Genomic DNA, 19,900 nt, shown 5'->3' with positions numbered 1-19,900 from the left:
GGATTCTGGCAGACAGACTCTGGCCTCAGGATTCAGCTCTAGATTGCAAATGCCCCAAGTTCAGATAGGGGTATTGATTTGGGTACATCTCATTAAGGGTGAAATTCACCCCCCTGCAGAGAGCCAGCAGGAGGGCTAGGCTCTGTTGAAAGCCCTCAGATTAGCCACCCAAAGGTGTCAGTCCTTCCCTACAGTGGTAGTGCAGCCCCACCTGGACTCGCACTGTCACCACATGAATAGAAACATGTTGATAAGTTGGGGGTGTTTGGTCAGGGAGCAGGAAGGATTAATTGCTGTGGGAAGATTAAAAGAGCCGGCTCCCACCAGCGAATGGCTTCACAGGTTGGAAGGATGTAAAACACCAACTGCCCGGTTCTCATCTCACACCAGTGACTCGGTGTCAGGGGGGGACGTGTTACTCCTCTGAGACCAGCACAATAAGAGAGAATCAGGCCCCCTGGAGGAAGAAAGGGATGCACAGAGCTGTGGCTAGGAGCAATGTGATGAAATTAAAAGAGGGAATGTTTAGGCTAAATATCAGGATAGTTAATTAACAGTGAGATCTTTGGGCCGATCTCCCCGTGGTGTAACTCAGCATAGCCTCATTGAAGTCTACAGAGCTGCACCCTTTAATACCAGCTGGGGATCTGACCCGTCACAGAGTGTGGGGGAGTCAGGGCCCTGCACCCCTCTTCCTGAGATTCACCGTGACTCTCAGCCAGCCAGTAAAACAGAAGATTTATTAGATGACAGGAACACAGTCCCAAGCAGAGCAGGTAGGTACAACCAGAACCCCTCAGTCAAGTCCTTCTGGGGGGTTTAGGGAGCTTAGACCCCAGCTTGGGGTTTCCTGCGTTGCACCACCCAGCCCAAACTGAAACTAAAAACTCCTCCAGCAGCTTTCTCCCCCCCTCCCCTCTCCTTTGTTCAGTCTCCCGGGCAGAAGGTGTCACTTCTCCCAACCCCCCTCCTGGCTCAGGTTACAGCTCAGGTAGCTTCCTTCAAGAGAAGTCCCCCATCCCCAGTGCAACTTCCCTGCAACATTCCCAGGTCAAATCTGCCCCGTTCCCTGCTCCGTCACAGGATCACAGCCCCTTTCTGAGCCTGTAGTGTCTGTGTATCAGTGGAAAGAACAGGAGTACTTGTGGCACCTTAGAGACTAACAAATTTATTAGAGCAAATTTGTTAGTCTCTAAGGTGCCACAAGTACTCCTGTTCTTTTTGCGGATACAGACTAACACGGCTGCTGCTCTGAAACCTGTGTATCAGTGGGTTACTAGATGTCAGCAGCATGTTGCAGAGAGGAGAATGTGTTCTAGATGATGGGTAGGAGCACATCAGTACAATGATGGGTATAAGCGACCTGTAGATCTGTTGGACTTCGTAACGATTTGTTAACTGTTTATTAAAATATCTATTGATCATTTATTAACCCTTTATAAACTACTCATATATGGAACCCAAATATAGCGGGTGACCTGGCACTGTCTCACATGGGTGACTCTCCCACTGGAGAACGCCCTGCAGGGAAGGATACAGCCCTGCACTGGCCCCAGGAGATGGGCTGGGTGGCTAATAGGACTTTTCCATCCCTACTTTCTATGACTAGTGCTGGCTTTGCAACAGAGGTTGGCTTGGCTAGGGCATCTGAGAACAACAGCAGTTCCATGGGCTGAGAATGCTGCTCTGTGCAAATGCCCTGGGCACCTAATTTCTTTGCCTTCTGTCCTATGGCTGGCCTGTTGGGATGGCATGGTGCCTGCTTACAAATTGGTTGGACTGATGGCCAAGGATGCAGAAGCCAGACGGTGATGGGTTGAAGCAGGTGATGCTGCCAGTGCCATCTGTAGTGTGGGCCCCTCCTGGGCAGATTCACTTGTGCTGCAATGGCACCATATGGCTCCTTGCACTTGGGCAGACCTGTTCACACGTAGGTACCCAGAAGGGATACCTGGACAGATGGAGAGAAAGGGGCACAGAGTTTGCAGAGGCTCCTGGCCACCAGTGAGACAGACTCTGTGGCAAGGCCAGGGCCGTAGCAACAAAGAACGTGGCCCCCTCCGAACGGTGGCCCCCTCCGAACATATGTCCGGGCGGGGCCCCTTACAATGCAGAAACTGGAATGCGGTATTTATTTTGCCACTTTTAGGGGCCCCCTTCCTTGCGGGGCCCCCTCCGGTCGGAGGGTACGGAGGGCACTCGCTACGCCTCTGGGCAAGGCAGCAGATTCCTGCAAACCTGTGAGGCCTCCTGGGTGGGCGTTGTGTACAGAGGACTGGCAGAACTATTGTCTGCGGGCTAGGGAGTGTGTGTTCATATTCGGGGCACCTCAGTCCAGGCCTGCAGCACCCTCTGCCTGTGGATCCGGAGGGCACGTGCCTCAGGATGCAGATGAGCGAGTCAGAGGCCTACCTGTCAGGTGTCAGCAGCAGCACCACCTGTGCAGCTCCTTCATGGGAAGCTTTGGCTGTGTTCTTTACACCTGAGCTTCTGCTGCTTTCACCTCCGGCTCCAGACCACAGTCAGCCTGGGGAGAGCCAGGAACTGTCAGCGTAGGTTGTGACTAGCTTGGCCCAGAACCTGGAGAAATGACTTCATACACCCCACTCACCACTAGCCCATAAACAGGAGCTCCCTGTATGCATCAAGGTTGGTCCCGTACAGCCGTGTGGCTAATGGAGAATGCTGTGTGGGAGCCATGACTCCTGGGTTCTAGCCCCCGCTCTGGGAGGGTGGGACATCTAGTGGATAGAGGAGTGGGAGGTAGGACTGCTCTGCTGCTGACTCACTGTATGACCTTGTATGCAGTGTAGCTGTAGCTGCCTTGGTCCCAGGGTATTAGAGAGACACGGTGGGTGAGGTAATATCTGTTATTGGCCCAATGTCTATTGGTGAGAGAGCCCAGCTTTGGAGCTTACATGGAGCTCTTCTTCAGGTCTGTATGAGCTTGGGCAAGCCACGCCCCCTCTGTTCCTCAGCTGCTCCATTTTACAGATGAGGATTATGATACTGACCCACTGTGCTGAAAAGGATCTTGTATGAAGTGGGTTTCCTTTCTCCTCTGCCCCCTTCCCCCCTCTCTGTGATTCTCAGGGCAGAACAAAGATCCCCCGCGCGGCTCCGCCGGTGTGATATTGGAAACAGGCAGTGTTACATTTGTACAGACATCGGTGACGTCTGTCACAGCCGTGAGCATCTCCCTTCTGCCCCCAACAACGGGGCTGTTTTGTCACATTAACCATGATCTTTTTTACCTTGTGGCAACTGAGGAGCTCACCGGATTGGTTTCCCGTTCTTGACAGCTGGCTGTCTGGGCTCTGCTCTAACTAGAGGGGCTCAGAATGGTTCAGATGCGGTGGCTGATCGCATTACACTCACAGGGATCCCCGATGGGGCTGCTGTCCAGGACTGGCGGGGCGGGGTGGGCTCCCTTGTACAATCTGCTGCACTCCATCGAGGGGAAAGCATTTCCCTGGAATAGATTTGGGGAGGAGAGAAGAAGTGGTGAGTGTAGTGAGGGGGTGTAGGACAAGCTTTGCAAAGGAATAGAGTGTAGGGTGGGGTGTAGGCCAGGCTGTGTGAGGGAATATGGGTGTAGGCTGGGCTGTGGGAGGGAATAAATCCATGGAGGGTAGGTCCATCAATGGCTATTAGCCAGGATGGGCAGGAATGGTGTCCCTAGCCTCTGTTTGCCAGAATCAGGGAATGGGCAACAGGGGATGGATCACTTGATGATTACCTGTTCTGTTCATTCCCTCTGGGGCACCTGGCAGGTGTGCTCCCGTGGCTCCGAGTTACCATCAAGATGGACTATAAAGAATGGAGAGCCAGGCTTCCGGGGGCTCTGGGACAGCCCAGCATGTTAGCACTCGCAGAGGCAGCTCCCACGAAGGAGCCAACATTTTCTGTCCTTGAGCTGTGGAAATCTGTGACCACACCACACTGCCTCTGCCCTGCTTCCCCAGACTTCTCCTCACTGCCCTCCTGCCCCGAATCCATTCCAAAGAGATGCCAGGTGCACCGGCATGTACCCATCTCCTGCTTCAATCACACAGAATATCTCCTCCATTTCCATGCATTCAACGTGGGGTGCTCCTCCCCTCAGTGTAATAATACCTAGGAACAGATTCTGCTCTGTTACACTGGTGTAAATCTGGAGTAACTCCCTTGGAGCTACTCTGGATTTCCTTCAGTGTATCTGAGACCAGAGGGCTGGATTCTCAGCTGGTATAGATCAGCATAGTTCCACTGACCTCACTGCATGGATTTAGACCAGCTGAGGATCTGGCCCAGAATTTGGTCGTTAGCATTCATCTAGCCTGTCACCTGTCAAAAACATTGCAGAGACATAAAATTATCCAAGTTTGAAACATCCCAAGCAATGGAGATTCTTTCTTGGGAGGTAATCCTGCAGCAAGATATCATTAAGAAATGTACTCGTCCCCTTACTGCCAGTTACAACCCACCCTTGCACTACCCTAAGCATCAGAATAGCTTCAGCGAAACACGGGAACAGAGGTTGTGTCGGAGCACATAAAACACAGTGCTAAATTTGCCTACTCACCCCCCGTTCCAGCTATGGTGCAAGGGTACCTTGGATTTATGGGCTACTGGTGTTGTAGGAATCTGCATGGAACTTGGAGGGAGGAGCACAGGCTTCAGGAGGTAAGAGTTTGCATGAGGCACCAGGAAGTCAGTCTGTGTGCCCATTGCTGGAATGCTAGCTGCAGTTGCAGCACCTCTGTAAACAGTTCTCTTAATAAAGAGCCAGTTTAGTTTTCTAAGCTTGGTGTCCTCTCATGTTATTACCCAGCATGTGGTACATGAAACGTGGTGACAGCATCAGTCTAGTGAGACCCGTAGCTAGGAAGAGAGTGTGGTTAACAGGCAAACAAAGCAGCACCTAGAAACAGAGCAAACTGGCAGCAGAGAGGGATTCAGAGCAGCAGGAATGCTGGATTTCCAGACCAAAAGCCATGCCCAAGCACGGAAGCAGTGGAAGCAAAAATTGATCCTGGGGGATAAAGATGAAGAAATTAAGGTAAAGCTTTTTTACTATTTCACTGGGGGAAAAGGTTGAGGAGTGAGACACTGTTTTCAGGAATAATACCCCAAACACTGGAACTGCTGATAAAGGAGTTTGATGAGTACTGTGACCCCAGACAGAATGAGACTGCAGAGAGAAACCGTTTGTGTGCCTGAAACCAAGAAGCAGAAAAGGGAATGGATATGTGCATCTGAGAGCTGAGAACTCTGGTGTCCACATGTGACTTTGGAGACATTAAAGATCCCCTAATCAGAGACAGGATCATTTGCGGGACATATAACTCCAGCTTACAGGAAAGACTGTTGAGAGAAATAGATCTAACCCTAGAGAAATGCCTCCAAATTGCAAGGGCAGCTGGATGGTCCAGAAAAAGGATCAAATAGTGGCAGCCACTAGTGCAGAACCAGTGCACAGGCACAAGCTAAAGGAACCCAGGATGCTGGACAGAGACAGACCATCTGTGGAAAGCAGTACAAAGGGCAAAAAGAAAGATGCCCAGCCTATGGACAATGGTTCAAGGGGTATGGGAAACAAAACCTTTACGTCCACTTGCTGCAGCTACCACCAGAAAAAAAATGCAGGATTGCATGCAGCGATTGAGGATACAGGGAGCTCCAGTGAGGAGGAGGATGTCTGCAGTGCGAATCTAGCAGATCCAGACTCTCAGTTACACATGCTGCAGAAGGAGGCTGACAACCATTCATCTGCCATATTTGCAACCATGCTACTAGATCAACAACCAATTCGATTCCAGCTGGATTGTGGAGCCAGCTGTCGTATAATCCCAGCAACACTGGTAAGCAGCAATGTTAGCCTGGGGGAATGTGACCAAGTGCTGGTGATGTACAGTGAAACCATTTGGAGGCCAGTGGGCAAATGCGGCTGTCAATAAGAAACCCACAAAACAAGAGATGTTATCACTTGGAGTTCATAGTAATTTGCACACAGAAGGTCCACCCACCTCTAGACAGCAAGCGTGCAAGTCATGGATTTGATCTCAGTACAGCATCAGAATATCCACCCGTGGGAAAAGAGGAGACCAGGCACTGGGGGTCCCGTCCAGCATTCCAACAGACTGTAAGCATGTCTGTCAAGGAGATGGACACCTAGAGGGCAAGCTGAAGTTAGAAGTAGATGCCCCATGTGCAACCCATGAGACTATTGAAATGCTGAGTTCTGTTAGCTCTGGTGGGGCCAGTGAAGAAGGAACAAACAAACCTGAAAAGAAGCAGCATCATTACACCCATAAAAACTGGCAGAGTGGATCAGCAGCCTGATAGTGGTGAGAAAATCTTCAGGTAAACTGATGGCTGCATTGACCAGAGCATTGAAAAGAAGTCCCTACCCATTACCAGCGACTGAGGACACCCAGCCTGATCTATGCAGGGCAAAAGGGTCCCTGGTCTGTGATGTCAAGAATGGGTTGTGGCATATTGAATGGGATGAGCCATGCAGCCACCTGACCACCTTGGCTGCACCTTCTGGCAGGTACCAGTGGGTACCAATGCCTGTGGGCATCAGCCCGGCCCCGGACGTGTTCCAGTGTCAACTGAACTAGTCGCCAGAGGGACTCCCAGGAATCACATTCTTATTGTAGGAGGAGATGTCAAGGACCATGGTACCAAGCTGTGACAACCCCTAACCAGGTGTCGGGAGAGGAATGTCAGGCCGAGTGCAGACATGCTAAAGCTGAGGAGAGCTGAAGCCCCCTACATCAGACATCTGTCAGATTCTGAGGGATTCAGATGGACCTTGACAAACTAAGGAAATGCCTGGACTAAAGGATGTAAGGGGAGTGCAGCGATTTACAGGGATGGCCAACTATCTTTCCAGACTCTGCACACACCAGTCAGAAGCCCATGAGCCCGGGAGGCAGCTAACAAAGCATCGGAGTGATCAGAGACCCACAGACGGGCATATGAACGAGGAAAGAAAATGGTAAGCTAGGCGCAGCCCTGCAGTGCAGCTAGAGCCACAGGGGAGGCCTAGGAGCAGCATTGATACAAAGTCAGCAGCCCACAGCACTGGCTGGCAGAGCCCTGACAGACGCAGAAAGGGGATGTGCTTAGATGGAAGAGGCACTCCTGGCTGGGCTCTATGGATGGACCGATCCCATCCATTCTCCTCTGCACACCAGGTGGACATGCAGTCAGAGCACAAGCCATCACGAAGAAGCCAATGCTGAGTGCACCCACGTGACTACCATGCATGTGACAGACACTGCCTAGGAAGCAACAGAGAGTCCTGTGGCACCTTTAAGACTAACAGATGTATTGGAGCATAAGCTTTCATGGGTGAATACCCACTTCATCAGACGCGGCTACCTCTCTGCCTAGGAAGGTCACTACCGGTGACCCCAGAGGGGTCTGTGACAGCTGAGAGTTGAGCAGCATGCTGCAGTACCTCCCCAGCTCTGAGGGGAGGCTCCGGGCAATCCAGCAAAGCACCGAATAGGACAGGTGCCGCAGACTTGAAAAGAGGGCTGGCCACATCGCAAGGCGCAAGTGCTGCAGGAGGTCACTCCCTCCAAACAGGTCAGGGATGAGCTGCGTGTGCAAGACAGGATTTGGTTTAAAGGGGACTGAGCAGTAACCCCAGCAGATTTAAGAGCTGACATCATGAGACGGATACACACTTCCCCCGTGGGGATAGAGGCCTGCCTGACACAAGCCAGGGGGTGTATCTAGTGGCCAGGCATGACATGAGTGCCCAGCTGAGAGCGTACATGGGACACAGCGAACTGTGCAGTGCGTGTATGTGTGTGTGTATATATATGTATATATATATATATATATCAACATGAAAACAGCATCCATCCAGCATGTGTGCAGCATCCTGCAGTGTCACAGACACACAGTGGGCTGCCCTGTGACTCATGGAATGATTACGTTGTGTGTCTACTAGTCTAGTGTGGGCAGAGCTGAACCAAACTGGGGCATAATGTTCTCCAGCTGAATAACAGAGAGCAAGTCCCAAACAACACAGGGTTTGCACTTTGGCTGGCCCCCTACCAGTTTGTTCAGGAGACAGTTTCCCTCTTGATCTTTTGAGCTATGCGAGTGAGATGGTATTTATATGTGAGGGTGCGCTGTAGTGTGACCCCTGGTACACTGGCTTTGGATCACGCTGACCATTCAAAGGTTAAGAAAAGATGCAGAGTATAGTGATCAACAAGAGAAAGAGACTCATGAAATCGCAACCCACCCTGCTAATGACTGGAGCTGTGTGGTCACAGCAGGTCACGACTTCATTTTCGGGGGGCGAGGGGGGGCTGTCTGGAGGACACTCCAGAACTGAGATCAGGAAATTGAAGGTGCATTTTGCAGGGTCTAGCACCACTCACTGCAGCAGAATTCAAACAATTCAGTGCCAAAGCTAAGCACAAGACGTCTTCCCTGGGTACCCACAAAGCAAAGGCAGGCAGAGTCAGCAGCAAGGAGAGCCAAGAGACAGATGGCAAAGGCAAAACAGACGGAAGGGATTTCTACCTGGCAACATTGGATTGTCATAATACGTCCTCCCAGAGACTGGATAGAAGCCCAGCATAGGAATGGATGGCCGGGCAACCAGGACTCCGCTTTCTGTGAGGGGTAATCTGCTGCAGCCCAGCGGAGGAATGAGGGACGATAAAGAGAAGCAATTAAGAGAACGCCAAGTGTAGGCAGCTGCTACAACAAAGGAGCCAAGGCCCTGAGGCCACTACACACACGTGAGCAGGTCTGGGTCCAACCATCAAATAACTACACACAAAAATGGGAAGGCAACGGTTCAAGCTGGCCTGGAACTCGGATCATGTGAGGCAGTTAAAGACTCAGGATAGTGGTGGAGATGAAACCAAATACAACTGAGGAGCAGTGGCAGACATCCAGCACAGCCAGACAGATCGGCAAGGACCAGGAGGACTTAGAATGAGCCTCAGCCATGAGCTGGCCTGACATAGGAGTGTCAGAAGAAACAAGGTCTGAGAGCAACACAGAGGACTAATCGGTGCCAGCCACCAAAAGGCAGCAACAGGGTAGCAAGTAGCAAGTCCCCCACCAACAGCGATAACACAAACAGGAAGGGGGAGACTGGTTCAAAGACCAGCACGCTTGAAGGACTCTGAGGTCTAACAGGCTGGAATGGGCAGGCAGTAAAGGCTACATCCCTAGGGCGAGCTATGTACTAGTCACTTCTGAGCCCATCAAATCAGCAAGCGCTTGCACCAAAGACAAAACAACAGTTGTTAAAGGAAAGATGTGACAACCTGCATGGAACTTGCAGGAGGGAGGAGTTGGAGGAGCTACCAGGAAGGCAGCCTGTGTGCACGTGGCTAGAATGCCAGCTGCAGTTGTAGCGTCTCGGTAAATAGTTCTCGTAATAAAGAGCCAGTTTAGTTACAAGCATTGAGTCCTTTCATTACCCAGCACGACACAGGAAACAGGTGCAATTTGCCATAGGTCCCTTAACTTCAAGGGAGCGTTGCTGGCTTACACTAGTTGAGGGTCTGGCCCTCTGTTGAAAGTGTCTCCTTATCTGGGCCTTGTGTAGGATACAAAGTCCACCTTGGAGTAGACGGTGCAGCTTCCCCATTTATCACATTCAAGCATGACTTACTCTCCCCTTCCGATTCATATCCCACTTCCCTCATCCTGCCTTCGGCCATGTTCCCCTGTGGCGGCAGACCCCTCCATGGCACCACCTGTGGGACCCCACCTGTTCTGCTCAAGCCTCTCCCCAAAAGCCCATAACACCTGGCCCTTCCCTCAAAGGACTATGAACAAAATAGACCATTATATTTAACACCCCTCCCCCATCGCCGCAATCACGGGGTTCACAAGCTATGTGCTAGCTTCCCCCATCAATCACTGTCCTGCTGCATCATCCATTCCCTATTCCTCTATTTCCCTCTCGCTCACTCTGGTGTAAATCAGGAGTAACTCACACAGGGAACGAGATCTTCAGCTGGTGTCAAGTGGTGCAGCTCTGCTGATTTAGACTATGCTGCGCCAATTTACAGCAGCTGCGGAGCTGGCCCGTAGATTCCAGATGGGGCAGTGGGTTTTCCCTACCTTCTCCCTACTGCATGAACTGGCATGAACCCATCTGCACCTTTATTCCCTCCTCTGCAAAATGCACCCGTCAATTAGTGACACACAAAAGCCACCTGGCAGTGGCACATGGACACCTCTCCTGGCCCCGTTTTACAGAGCCATGAAACACACGGATCATAGAAGATTAGGGTTGGAAGAGACCTTGGGACATCATCTAGTCCAATCCCCTGCTCAAAGCAGGGCCAATCCCCAACTAAATCATCCCAGTCAGGGCTTTATCAAGCCGGGCCTTAGAAGCCTCTAAGGATGGGGATTCCACCACCTCCCTAGGTAAACCAATTCCAGTGCTTCACCACCCTCCTAGTGAAAAAGTTTTTCCTAATATCCAACCTAGACCTCCCGCACTGCAACTTGAGACCATTGCTCCTTGTTCTGTCATCTGCCACCACTGAGAACAACCGAGCTCCATCCCCTTCAGGTAGTTGAAGGCTGCTATGCAATCCCCCCCCACTCTTCTCTTCTGCAGACTAAACAAGCCCAGTTCCCTCAGCCTCTCCTAGTAAATCATGTGCCCCAGCTCCCTGATCATTTTCATTGCCCTCCGCTGGACTCTCTCCAATTTGTCCACAACCTTTCTGTAGTGGGGGGCCCAAACCTGGATGCAGTACTCAAGGTGTGGCCTCACCAGTGCCAAATAGAGGGGAATAATCACTTCCCTCGATCTGCTGGCAATGCTCCTACTAATGCAGCCCAATATGCCGTTAGCCTTCTTGGCAACAAGGGCACACTGCTGACTCATATCCAGCTTCTCGTCCACTGTAATCCCTAGGTCCTTTTCTGCAGAACTGCTGCCTAGCCATTCGGTCCCTAGTCTGTAGCAGTGCATGGGATTCTTCCGTCCTAAGTGCAGGACTCTGCACTTGTCCTTGTTGAACCTCATCAGATTCTTTTGGCCCAATCCTCCAATTTGTCTAGGTCACTCTGGACCCTATCACTACCCTCCAGCGTATCTACCTCTCCTCCCAGCTTCGTGTCATCTGCGAACTTGCTGAGGGTGTAATCCATCCCATCATCCAGATCATAATAAAGATGTTGAAGAAAACCGGCCCCAGGACCAACCCCTGGGACACTCCGCTTGATACCGGCTGCCAACTAGACATTGAGCCGTTGATCACTACCGTTGAGCCTGACAATCTAGCCAGTTTTCTATCCACCTTATAGTCCATTCATCCAATCCATACTTTTTTAACTTGCTGGCAAGAATACTGTGGGAGACCGTATCAAAAGCTTTGCTAAAGTCAAGATATATCATGTCCACTGCTTTCCCCATATCCACAGAGCCAGTTATCTCATCATAGAAGGCAATCAGGTTAGTCAGGCATGACTTGTCCTTGGTGAATCCATGTTGACTGTTCCTGATCACTTTCCTCTCCTCCAAGTGCTTCAAAATGGTTTCCTTGAGCACCTGCTCCATGATTTTTCCAGGGACTGAGGTGAGGCTGTAGTTCCCCGGGTTCTTCTTCTTCCCTTTTTTAAAGATGGGCCTCAAATCAGCACCCAGCCCTGTCAGTGCTCGTCTGCACACTGCTAGTTTTTGCCCCTTGGCGTTTTTAAGGGCTGCTGTCACAAGAGCCTTGGCCTTGTCTCTTCCCGTCTGGTGAGTGAGGTGTTAATGCTCGTTGACAGCATTGGCCCCTTGTTAGGAGTCTCCCCGGGCAGCTGAGGGCACGGCTTGTCACAAAGCAGCTGATGCTGGTTTGCGGCAGGGGCTGACAGCCAGCACGGCGCAGCTGAGATGATCGGAGAAGCCAGAGCTCCTGGCGGAAGGGTGCCCACAGGCTGCCCTTTCAGCCATCACTCCTACTCAGCGCCAACGCTATCTTGCCCCTCAGCCCACGGAGCACAGGGAGGTCAAGACATTTACTCTCATCCCAGGATGACAGTCCAGAGGTGACAAGGGATACATTTGTTCTGTGTATTTGTCAGAGGTTTAATAAAACACTCCGCATGTGGGGACCAGCCTGCTCCTGCCAGTGGAGCAGTGATCTGCACGCCAGGACTCCCAGGTTCCTTTCTCAGCTCTGCGGGGGGCCGGGGGGGGGGGGGGGGAGCTACTGACTCAGGCAGGGCAAGTGGGATCTGGCCTGGCTCAGCTCCAGCCTTGCTCTGTAACTCTGCACAAGTTTTCTAACGCGGGTGCCCTGTGCTCTGGCAGCTCAGCTTGAGACGCCTCAGAGGGGCCTGAGCTCAGCAGCTGCCATTAACGATCACGCCTTGGAGGTGTCTCGAGTTGGACAGCTGAATTTTGGTCCTAGGAGTCAGATCTTTGGTGGGTGTAAATCAGCATCGCGCCACTGACTTCACTGTAGCGAGGCTGATTCACACCAGCAGCAGCTGGACCTTCGTTTATAGCATCTCCCTGATCCTGATGGGATTTGATCATAAGAGGCCTGATTCTTCCCTCACACTGGTGTAACACTACTGATTTCAGTCGGGTCACTCCTGATTTACACCAGGGTGAGTGAGAGGGGAGCGGGCCCACTGGGGTTACTCCTGATTTACACCAGGGTGGGTACGAGGGGAATCGAACCCAGTGGGATTACGCCTGATTTACACCACGGCAGGTAAGAGGGAATGGGGCCCAGTGGAATTACTCCTGATTTACACCGTGGTGAGTGAGAGAGGATTGGAGCCCAGTGGGATTGCTCCTGATTTACACCAGGGTGAGTGAGAGAGGAATTGAGCCCACTGGGCTTACTCCTGTTTTACACCAGGGTGAGTGAGAGAGGAATCAAGCCCACTGGGCTTACTCCTGTTTTACACCAGGGTGAGTGAGAGAGGAATCAGGCCCAGTGGGATTACTCCTGATTTACCAAGGGGTGGTAAAAGAGGAATTGGCCCCAGTGGGATTACTTCTGATTTAAAACCAGGGCAAGTGAGAGAGGAATCGAGCCCACTGGGGTTACTCCTGATTTACACCTGGGGAGGAGAATCAAACCCATCGCTTTCATTCTCATCTCATCCATTCAACCAAAGCACTTCTCAGGAGCAGGGCTGGGGTGAGAGGAAGGCGCCTGTGTTCATAAACACTGCTGATGACTCGTGAGGTACAGTCTCCTCAGTTGCCTAATTAATGTAGCTAATTAAAACCTTGCTGTGGCTAATGTGCCTGGTCCTGCAGCAGCAGAGTCAGCGTAGCTGATGAGTACAGGGCGAGGCGGAAGGGGATGGGCAATGGGTAAATAGGCAAGGGGAGGCATTGCCTTCCCTAGCACAGCCGTCTCTGCCGCCCGACACCTTGGCTGTGGTGCCCCCCAACTCCCCTTCTTCCCCTCCCTGCTCTGACCCTTCCCTGAGGCTCCCATGACCTGCTGCTGCTGCCTGGGATGAATCTTCCTCCTCTCCTCTCCTCCACCCCAGCCCCTTCCCCCTCGGAGGTCCCCGCAGCTGCAGGCCGCGTCTCTCCTCACCCCCCTCCCCGCGGGGCGCAGGAGGTGTGTGTGTGAGAATGCGAGCGGGGCGTCAGTGGCAGACGGGGGGATGAGGAGGCGAGCGGACGGGATCCCGGAGTAACTTTACACAGTGAAAGAGACAGAGCAGATCACTGACACTGTTAAAGAGCCTTTACAGTGGTAATGAACCCATCTGACGGGCATTCGCCAATGCCCAGGGAGCCTTTGGCCACATTCAGCTGGTTTTTCTATTGTAGGAAAATGTGTTATTGGGGTTAAAAACAGCTTCCAAATGACGACCCGTCAGTTAGTCTCTGTACCCAGAAGAAGTAACTGCTGACCTGGCTCAAGGAGGAGCTGACATAGCCAGGGAGTTTATTTCATGATCTAAGTAAACAAGCCTGGCAGGGAATTCAGTGTAAGGAAGGTGATTAAACTACTGCCCTAATGCAGGCTGTCAATGACAAGTACTTTTTCAAAAGGTGAGATTAGGCTTCAGGTTGGCGCAGGTAGCCTGGCTTTTCGTCTCTCTGTACAGCTTACACCGAACTCCCGGCCACGCAGAGGAGAATCTATCTGGCAATTGAGCTACACCTGTTGCCTTGGGGAATGTTATTAGTGCTTTAAGGTGAAAAGGGGAGAGGGTGTCACGGGGGGCGGGGGAGCCATGCAGCAGCAGGTGAAGAGGTGAGCGGCAAGCCAGCTGCACAGCAGGTGAGGAGTGGGGGGTCTCGTGGGGGGCAGGGGAAGAGTCTGGCAGGGGAGGGGGTGAGAGATGAGCAGCAGGTGGGCGAGCAGCAGGCGGGCAGGAGAGGAGGTGAGCGGAGGGGAGATCTCGGGGTGGTGGTGAAGAGGCAAGTGGGCGGGGGCAGGGCCTGGTGCAGAGCAGGGGTGGAGTGTGGGCAGGGCTGTGGTAGGAAGAGGCAGGACAAGGAGCTTGCCTCTCCCAGGGGAAGTTTCACCCACCGCCCATGGGGACGTGGCTGGTGTGCCAGTCACTGCAGACAATCCTATGTACTCAATCTACACTTCTCCCTTCTGTGCAGGGCGAGGGGGGACCCATAGACCCAGAGCTGGGTTCTCACCTGGCTGCTGCTGTGGTCATGGAAAGATTTCTGGGGGCATGGGAGCAGCTTGCTGATCTGACACAGCGAGTGTGTCTCCCAACCAAGATGCTGTCGGGCTCCACTCCCAGTCTCCTCTCTACAGGGCCTGATCCTGCAAAATGCTGGGAAATACCAGGGGTTGTGGGTGCTCAGCGCCTCTCTGGATCAAGCCAGGGGATGGGAGCACACGTGGGCACCAGGAAATGGACACAGCTTGAGAGTCAAGGGCAGGGCTGTCAAACAATCCGAGAGGGAGCTCCGCACTCCTGGTCAGAGAGGCAGAAGAGCTCAGCTTCCGTTGTTCTCAACCCAGCCCCAGCTGTGGGTGCTGAGCCATCCTGGCCATTAACGTGTCTCTTATTGACTCAGGCCCCCCTTTATCTTCCTGAGCGAAGCTGCTGTCTCCAGTCGCTTTGAGGCTCGGCTGGGGTGAAAGGCGATGTGCGGGTGCACGTGCCCAGGTGGGAGAGCCTGGCCACTGGCTCTATGACTCCACTTTCCCTGCTTAGATCCCCTCCAAGCTCTTCCCACCTGCTGCACTGCGGAGATGTTAACAAAGGCCATTGGGAGCTGGTTCGGCTGCCAGTTTCCCATGGATTTGCTCAGCTGTGCATTGCCATCTGTGACATCCGTGCATCAAGAGACTGCAGGCGAGAACAGCACGGTTTGAATCTCCATCTGAGCTCTTCCAAACAAGCCAGGGTGTTGGGGCCTGGTTAGGGAACATTAACCCCATCGAGGGTGGAGTCTGAGCAGAATCTGCACCAGCCTGCCAGAGCTTCTGACTAACGGTGTCATTGTCCCCTTTTCAGGACACAGATCAATTTCACAGTGGCCATTGACTTCACAGCTTCCAATGGTGAGTTCTCCTACCAGATTAACTGTACTAATGTTCCCTGAACCACAGTCAGTTTCTGTTCAGACAGCTGGTGGCTGATCAGACAAAACATTACACTAAACCCCTCTGACATATTATGTATTTATTGCACAGTCGTTCATTCCCCATAAAGGCCTGTGAAATCAATAGTTATTTTATGACTGCTGAGCGCTTGTTAAATCTGTCGATAGGTATTAGGTATCCTTACAGGGATAGGGTTTTATACTATTAACGAACAAGTGTCCTGCCCAAACACCTGGGGCCTGGTTCTGATCTGATTTAGAGCAGTTTGATACCAGCATCACTCCATTGACCTCAGCAGAGTTACTCCTCATGTACACCAGTGGACGTGAGAGCTGGATCCTGGCCCTTGGGTCACAGTGTTTTCTCAGGCCACCCAGGCCAACGCCCATGGACGTCAATGAGGGGTGGACTCACCTCACTGATATTATTGATTATTTATATTGCTGTAGTGACTAGGAGCTGCGATCTTGGCCCAGGACCCATGGTGCAAGGTGCTGTACAAACAGAACAAAAGCACAGTCCCTGCCCCACACAGCTGACAATCTCTCTCTTACATCAGTTTCCCCCCATCAGTGACAGAGGAGTTACTCTTGACTTCCCTTGGTGTGTGTGTGAGAATCAGGCCCTGAGTAAAGACCTCAGTGTTTGACCCTCAGCTGACCTGACAAATACACATGCCCCTCCACTGCTTTGCCCGCACACTGCTGCTGGTCTGTGTGACCCTTCTCTCTCTCCATCAGGCAACCCCTCGCAATCCACCTCCCTGCACTACATGAACCCGTACCAGCTCAACGCCTACGCCATGGCACTGAAGGCGGTGGGCGAGATCATCCAGGACTACGACAGCGACAAGATGTTCCCCGCACTCGGGTTCGGAGCCAAAATCCCTCCTGATGGGCACGTGTCCCACGAGTTCCCCCTGGTACTGCCATCCCATTTGAATCGTTCCACCACTTAGGGCAGGTCTACACTACCAACTGGCATCGGCAGCTGAGTCGCTGTCGTGCTTCTGGTGAAGGCGCTCTAAGCCGACGGGAGAGAGCTCTCCTGTTGGGTTAATAACTCCACCTCCGTGAGAGGCGGTGGCTATTGTAGTGGGGTGGTCACCCTGCTCCGGTTTGGAAGGGGTTAAAAACAGCCCTGGGAAAGGGCTGCTCCGTGGAGCCAATCACAAGTGGGCTTGAGGCAGCCAATCAGGGCCCAGGTAGGCCAGTATAAGAAAGGCTCCTGGGGAGCAGGAAGTCAGTCTTGCTCTAGCGGTGGAGTAAGAAGGACCTAGCTGCCTGGTAGAGACCTTGGACAGAGCAGTACTGGGAAAGGGCAGGCTGAGCTGGGGAGCTCTGGCCTGGCAACCTCCCAGGCTGAGGCCTTGCAGCAAAGGCCTGAGGAGGTACTAGGCCTGCAGGGAGGCAGCCAGGCCAAGAAAAGGCAGCAGGTCAAACCCCCTTCCAGTGATGAGTGGCCATTTCAGACTGCAGTTTGCCTCTGAGAGAAGGGGCTAGATGACTGGCAGTAGCCACTGAGGCAAGGTGGGTATAGGGGTTGGGGTTCCCCTAGGAGGGGAGATCCAGAGTGGGGGGCACTGCAGTGGGGCAGCACCCCAAGGTAAAGGGCACTGGGGTCCAGGAGGGTCATGGGGCCAGAGTTGGTGGAGACAACAGGGCAGTTCACCGGGGGCAAGAAACTGGCCAGAGGAGGGCACTCCTGAGCTGGATGAGCTAATTCCCAGACTGACCAGCAGGAGGCACTGTGACAGTGAGTGCCCCGCCCTGCTACAGCTATGCTTGTGGGAGAAGTTGCCTGCACCAGTGTGTAGGTTCGTATAACTACGTCGCTCAGTGGGTGTGGATTATTCACACGCCTGAGCAACATAGTTATGCTGAAGTAATTCTGTAGTGTAGACCAGTGCATAGACAGCCTCTTTTCCAGTGTCCGCAGCCATTCTGTGCCCGCTTGGAAGTGAAGGGCTCGCTCCTGTCCATCAGGCTGTCTGGCTGTTGTGAAGTCCTGGGCTAGGCCCTGATCCTGAAAGAGCAGCCCCTGTGAGGTACTGAGCACCCTCAGCTCCTGTCGGCTTTGGTGGGTGTGGATGGTGCTCAGAGCCTGACAGGATCAGGCCCTTAGTGGGGGTTAGGGTGTGTATGGCACTACCTCCCCACTAATCTGATGCCCTGGTTAGACCAGCCGGTCCGTGTGATCCTGACCAGATTTGCCCAAGGTGCCTCCACAGAGCAGCCAATGCTGATAAGGGCCCATGACTGTGGCAAAGCCTGACCGGTCTCCGAGTGCTTGGTCGGCCCTAGTGGAGCCTTAGTGGATCCATCTGCACAGCCGCGGCAGCGAGGCCCAGAGCCATACTCGGGCTTGTGCTGCGGCTCTCAAAAGACCTGTGTAGACGCTGGGGCTCTGATGTCCACCCCCCTCCTTCGGCTTCAGAGCCCAAGCGCCAGCCCCAGTCCGATCGTCTGCACAGCTGCTTTCAGTGCCGTCACACAAGCCGAGTGTGTCAACCCTGGGCTCTGAGACGTGCTGCTCCGGGCTGCCACAAGGCCTCTGTGGCTTGGCCTTAGCTGACCAAACAGCCATAAGCACCAAGGATAGCAGCATGGCTGCTCTGAGGACAGGAAAATGGATTTCCCATGGGGAGGGCATAAAAATCTGAGCCAGGAAACCTGGTTTTTCTTAGTGAGCCTCTTCCCAGTCCCCGGTGGAGAAGGGAAGTAGCTGCCATCTCCCCACCCCCACCCCCAGGAGAGAGCTCCCCTCCTTACAGCATGGGGGAGGTAACTCCGGTGTCTCCCTGAGCCCCATTTTCTGGAGATGCTGGCTAGGGACTGAGGCTCAGCAATGGAAGCCATTTCAGTGTCAGAGCTGGGACTCCTGGGTTCTAGTCCCACCTCATGGGCGTACTCTGTCCTTGGTTAAGCCATGTCCCCTCCCTGCCTCAGCTTCCCCACCAGGAACATGGGGATGATGGTGCTTTTGAAGCAATTTGAGATCCTAGGATGGAACCACTGCACAAGTGCTAAGTGTTATCATCACTGTTCCTCTGAGGCACCAGGGGTGTGGCCCCTGTTACCTTTGGGTAACCCCTTCGGGTGATTCCTCCCAGCGCTGCGGGGATCTCCTCATATCCCTCTGGCCAGCGCTTCAAGTAGGGCTCTGGGAAATAAAAGTGGGGGATGGGGAATGACTCCCCTGTTTGGGAACCCTCCTCACTGCCCTTCCTCCCTCTCTCTCAGAACGGCAACGCCGACAATCCGTACTGCAGCGGGATCGAGGGCATCCTAGAAGCCTATCACAAGAGCCTCAAGACTGTCCAGCTGTACGGCCCAACTAACTTCGCCCCAGTGGTCAACCATGTGGCTAGGTACATCCAGCTGGTGCATTGGCTAGTGGCAGCATCCCACAGCCCTGCTTGCTCTGTCACCCCTCCCTGGGCTGGCAATGGGCTGGTGTACCCACCAGAGAGCTATGGCAGTGTCTACATAGAATGGCCAACTGGGATCAGCAAAAGAGTCGAGAGCGGTTTGATAGCAGCCAAAGGCGGGAATGAGCTAGCCAGGGCAGTGGATCCTCCAGGGCTGGGTCCAATCCAGGTGTATGTCTCAAGCCATGGGTTCCGGGAGCACGGTGTGTATTTATGTCACTCCCTGGCCTGGCTCAAGGCCCATGTCTAACACCCTGTAGCTGGACTAGCAGGGATGTGCCACAGGCCTCTCCTTTACTCCCAAGAGGCTCCTGGTTTGGGTAAGGGGTGTCACAGCCCAGCTCTCTTGGGAGCCCACATGGCCCCTGGGCGACAGCAGGAATGGAGGTTACGTTTTGGGGCAGGGAGAGAAGGAAGGGGACTCCCCTTGGGCAGCTCTAATCTCGCCACAGAAATCTCCCAAACTGGGAAATTGGAGACGCTGTTCTGAACCACAGACCCGGGGACAAATTCCCCATGGGGTTATAGCAGTTACCCCAGGGGTGAACATGGCCCAGTGCAGCAAGGTTAGCCACCAGCTCAGAGTCCCCAGTCCCTGGTACCCACCCCCCAGAAGCCTACGCTCACATGAACATCTCCGTGTCCAGATACGCCACCACTGAACAGGACGGCTCCCAGTATTTCGTACTCCTGATCATCACAGACGGGGTGATATCGGACATGGCCCAGACGAAGGAAGCCATCGTCAATGTGAGTAACGGGTTCTGCTCACCTGCTGTGCCACCGTGTCCCGCAGCTGTAACGGCACACCAAGCCAATGTCTGCCCGAGTGCCACTCGCTGGGACAGACAGAAAGTAGCGAGCATCAAGCAAGCAGATGTTACTAGACCCACTAAGACTAATGGCTTATGAAGAATCCCAGTGAGGTTTC

General features: G+C 53.2%; 1 protein-coding gene across 2 annotated transcripts in view; it reads left to right on the top strand.

Annotated features, from left to right (window-relative positions):
* Positions 1–19,900, top strand: part of LOC135877584 (copine-5) — a 178,801-nt gene that overhangs the window by 116,409 nt on the left and 42,492 nt on the right. For both annotated transcript variants that reach the window (XM_065403075.1, XM_065403076.1), the window contains 4 exons: positions 15,451–15,497; positions 16,280–16,461; positions 18,782–18,909; positions 19,617–19,719. In XM_065403075.1, the coding sequence (XP_065259147.1) occupies positions 15,451–15,497; positions 16,280–16,461; positions 18,782–18,909; positions 19,617–19,719 (460 nt within the window). The remainder of the gene's footprint in view (positions 1–15,450; positions 15,498–16,279; positions 16,462–18,781; positions 18,910–19,616; positions 19,720–19,900) is intronic.

Source organism: Emys orbicularis, chromosome 4 (assembly GCF_028017835.1).
Source record: "Emys orbicularis isolate rEmyOrb1 chromosome 4, rEmyOrb1.hap1, whole genome shotgun sequence".
NCBI lineage: Eukaryota > Metazoa > Chordata > Testudines > Emydidae > Emys > Emys orbicularis.
Note: the sequence above shows the minus strand (reverse complement) of the source record. Positions and strands in the feature narration are given on the sequence as shown.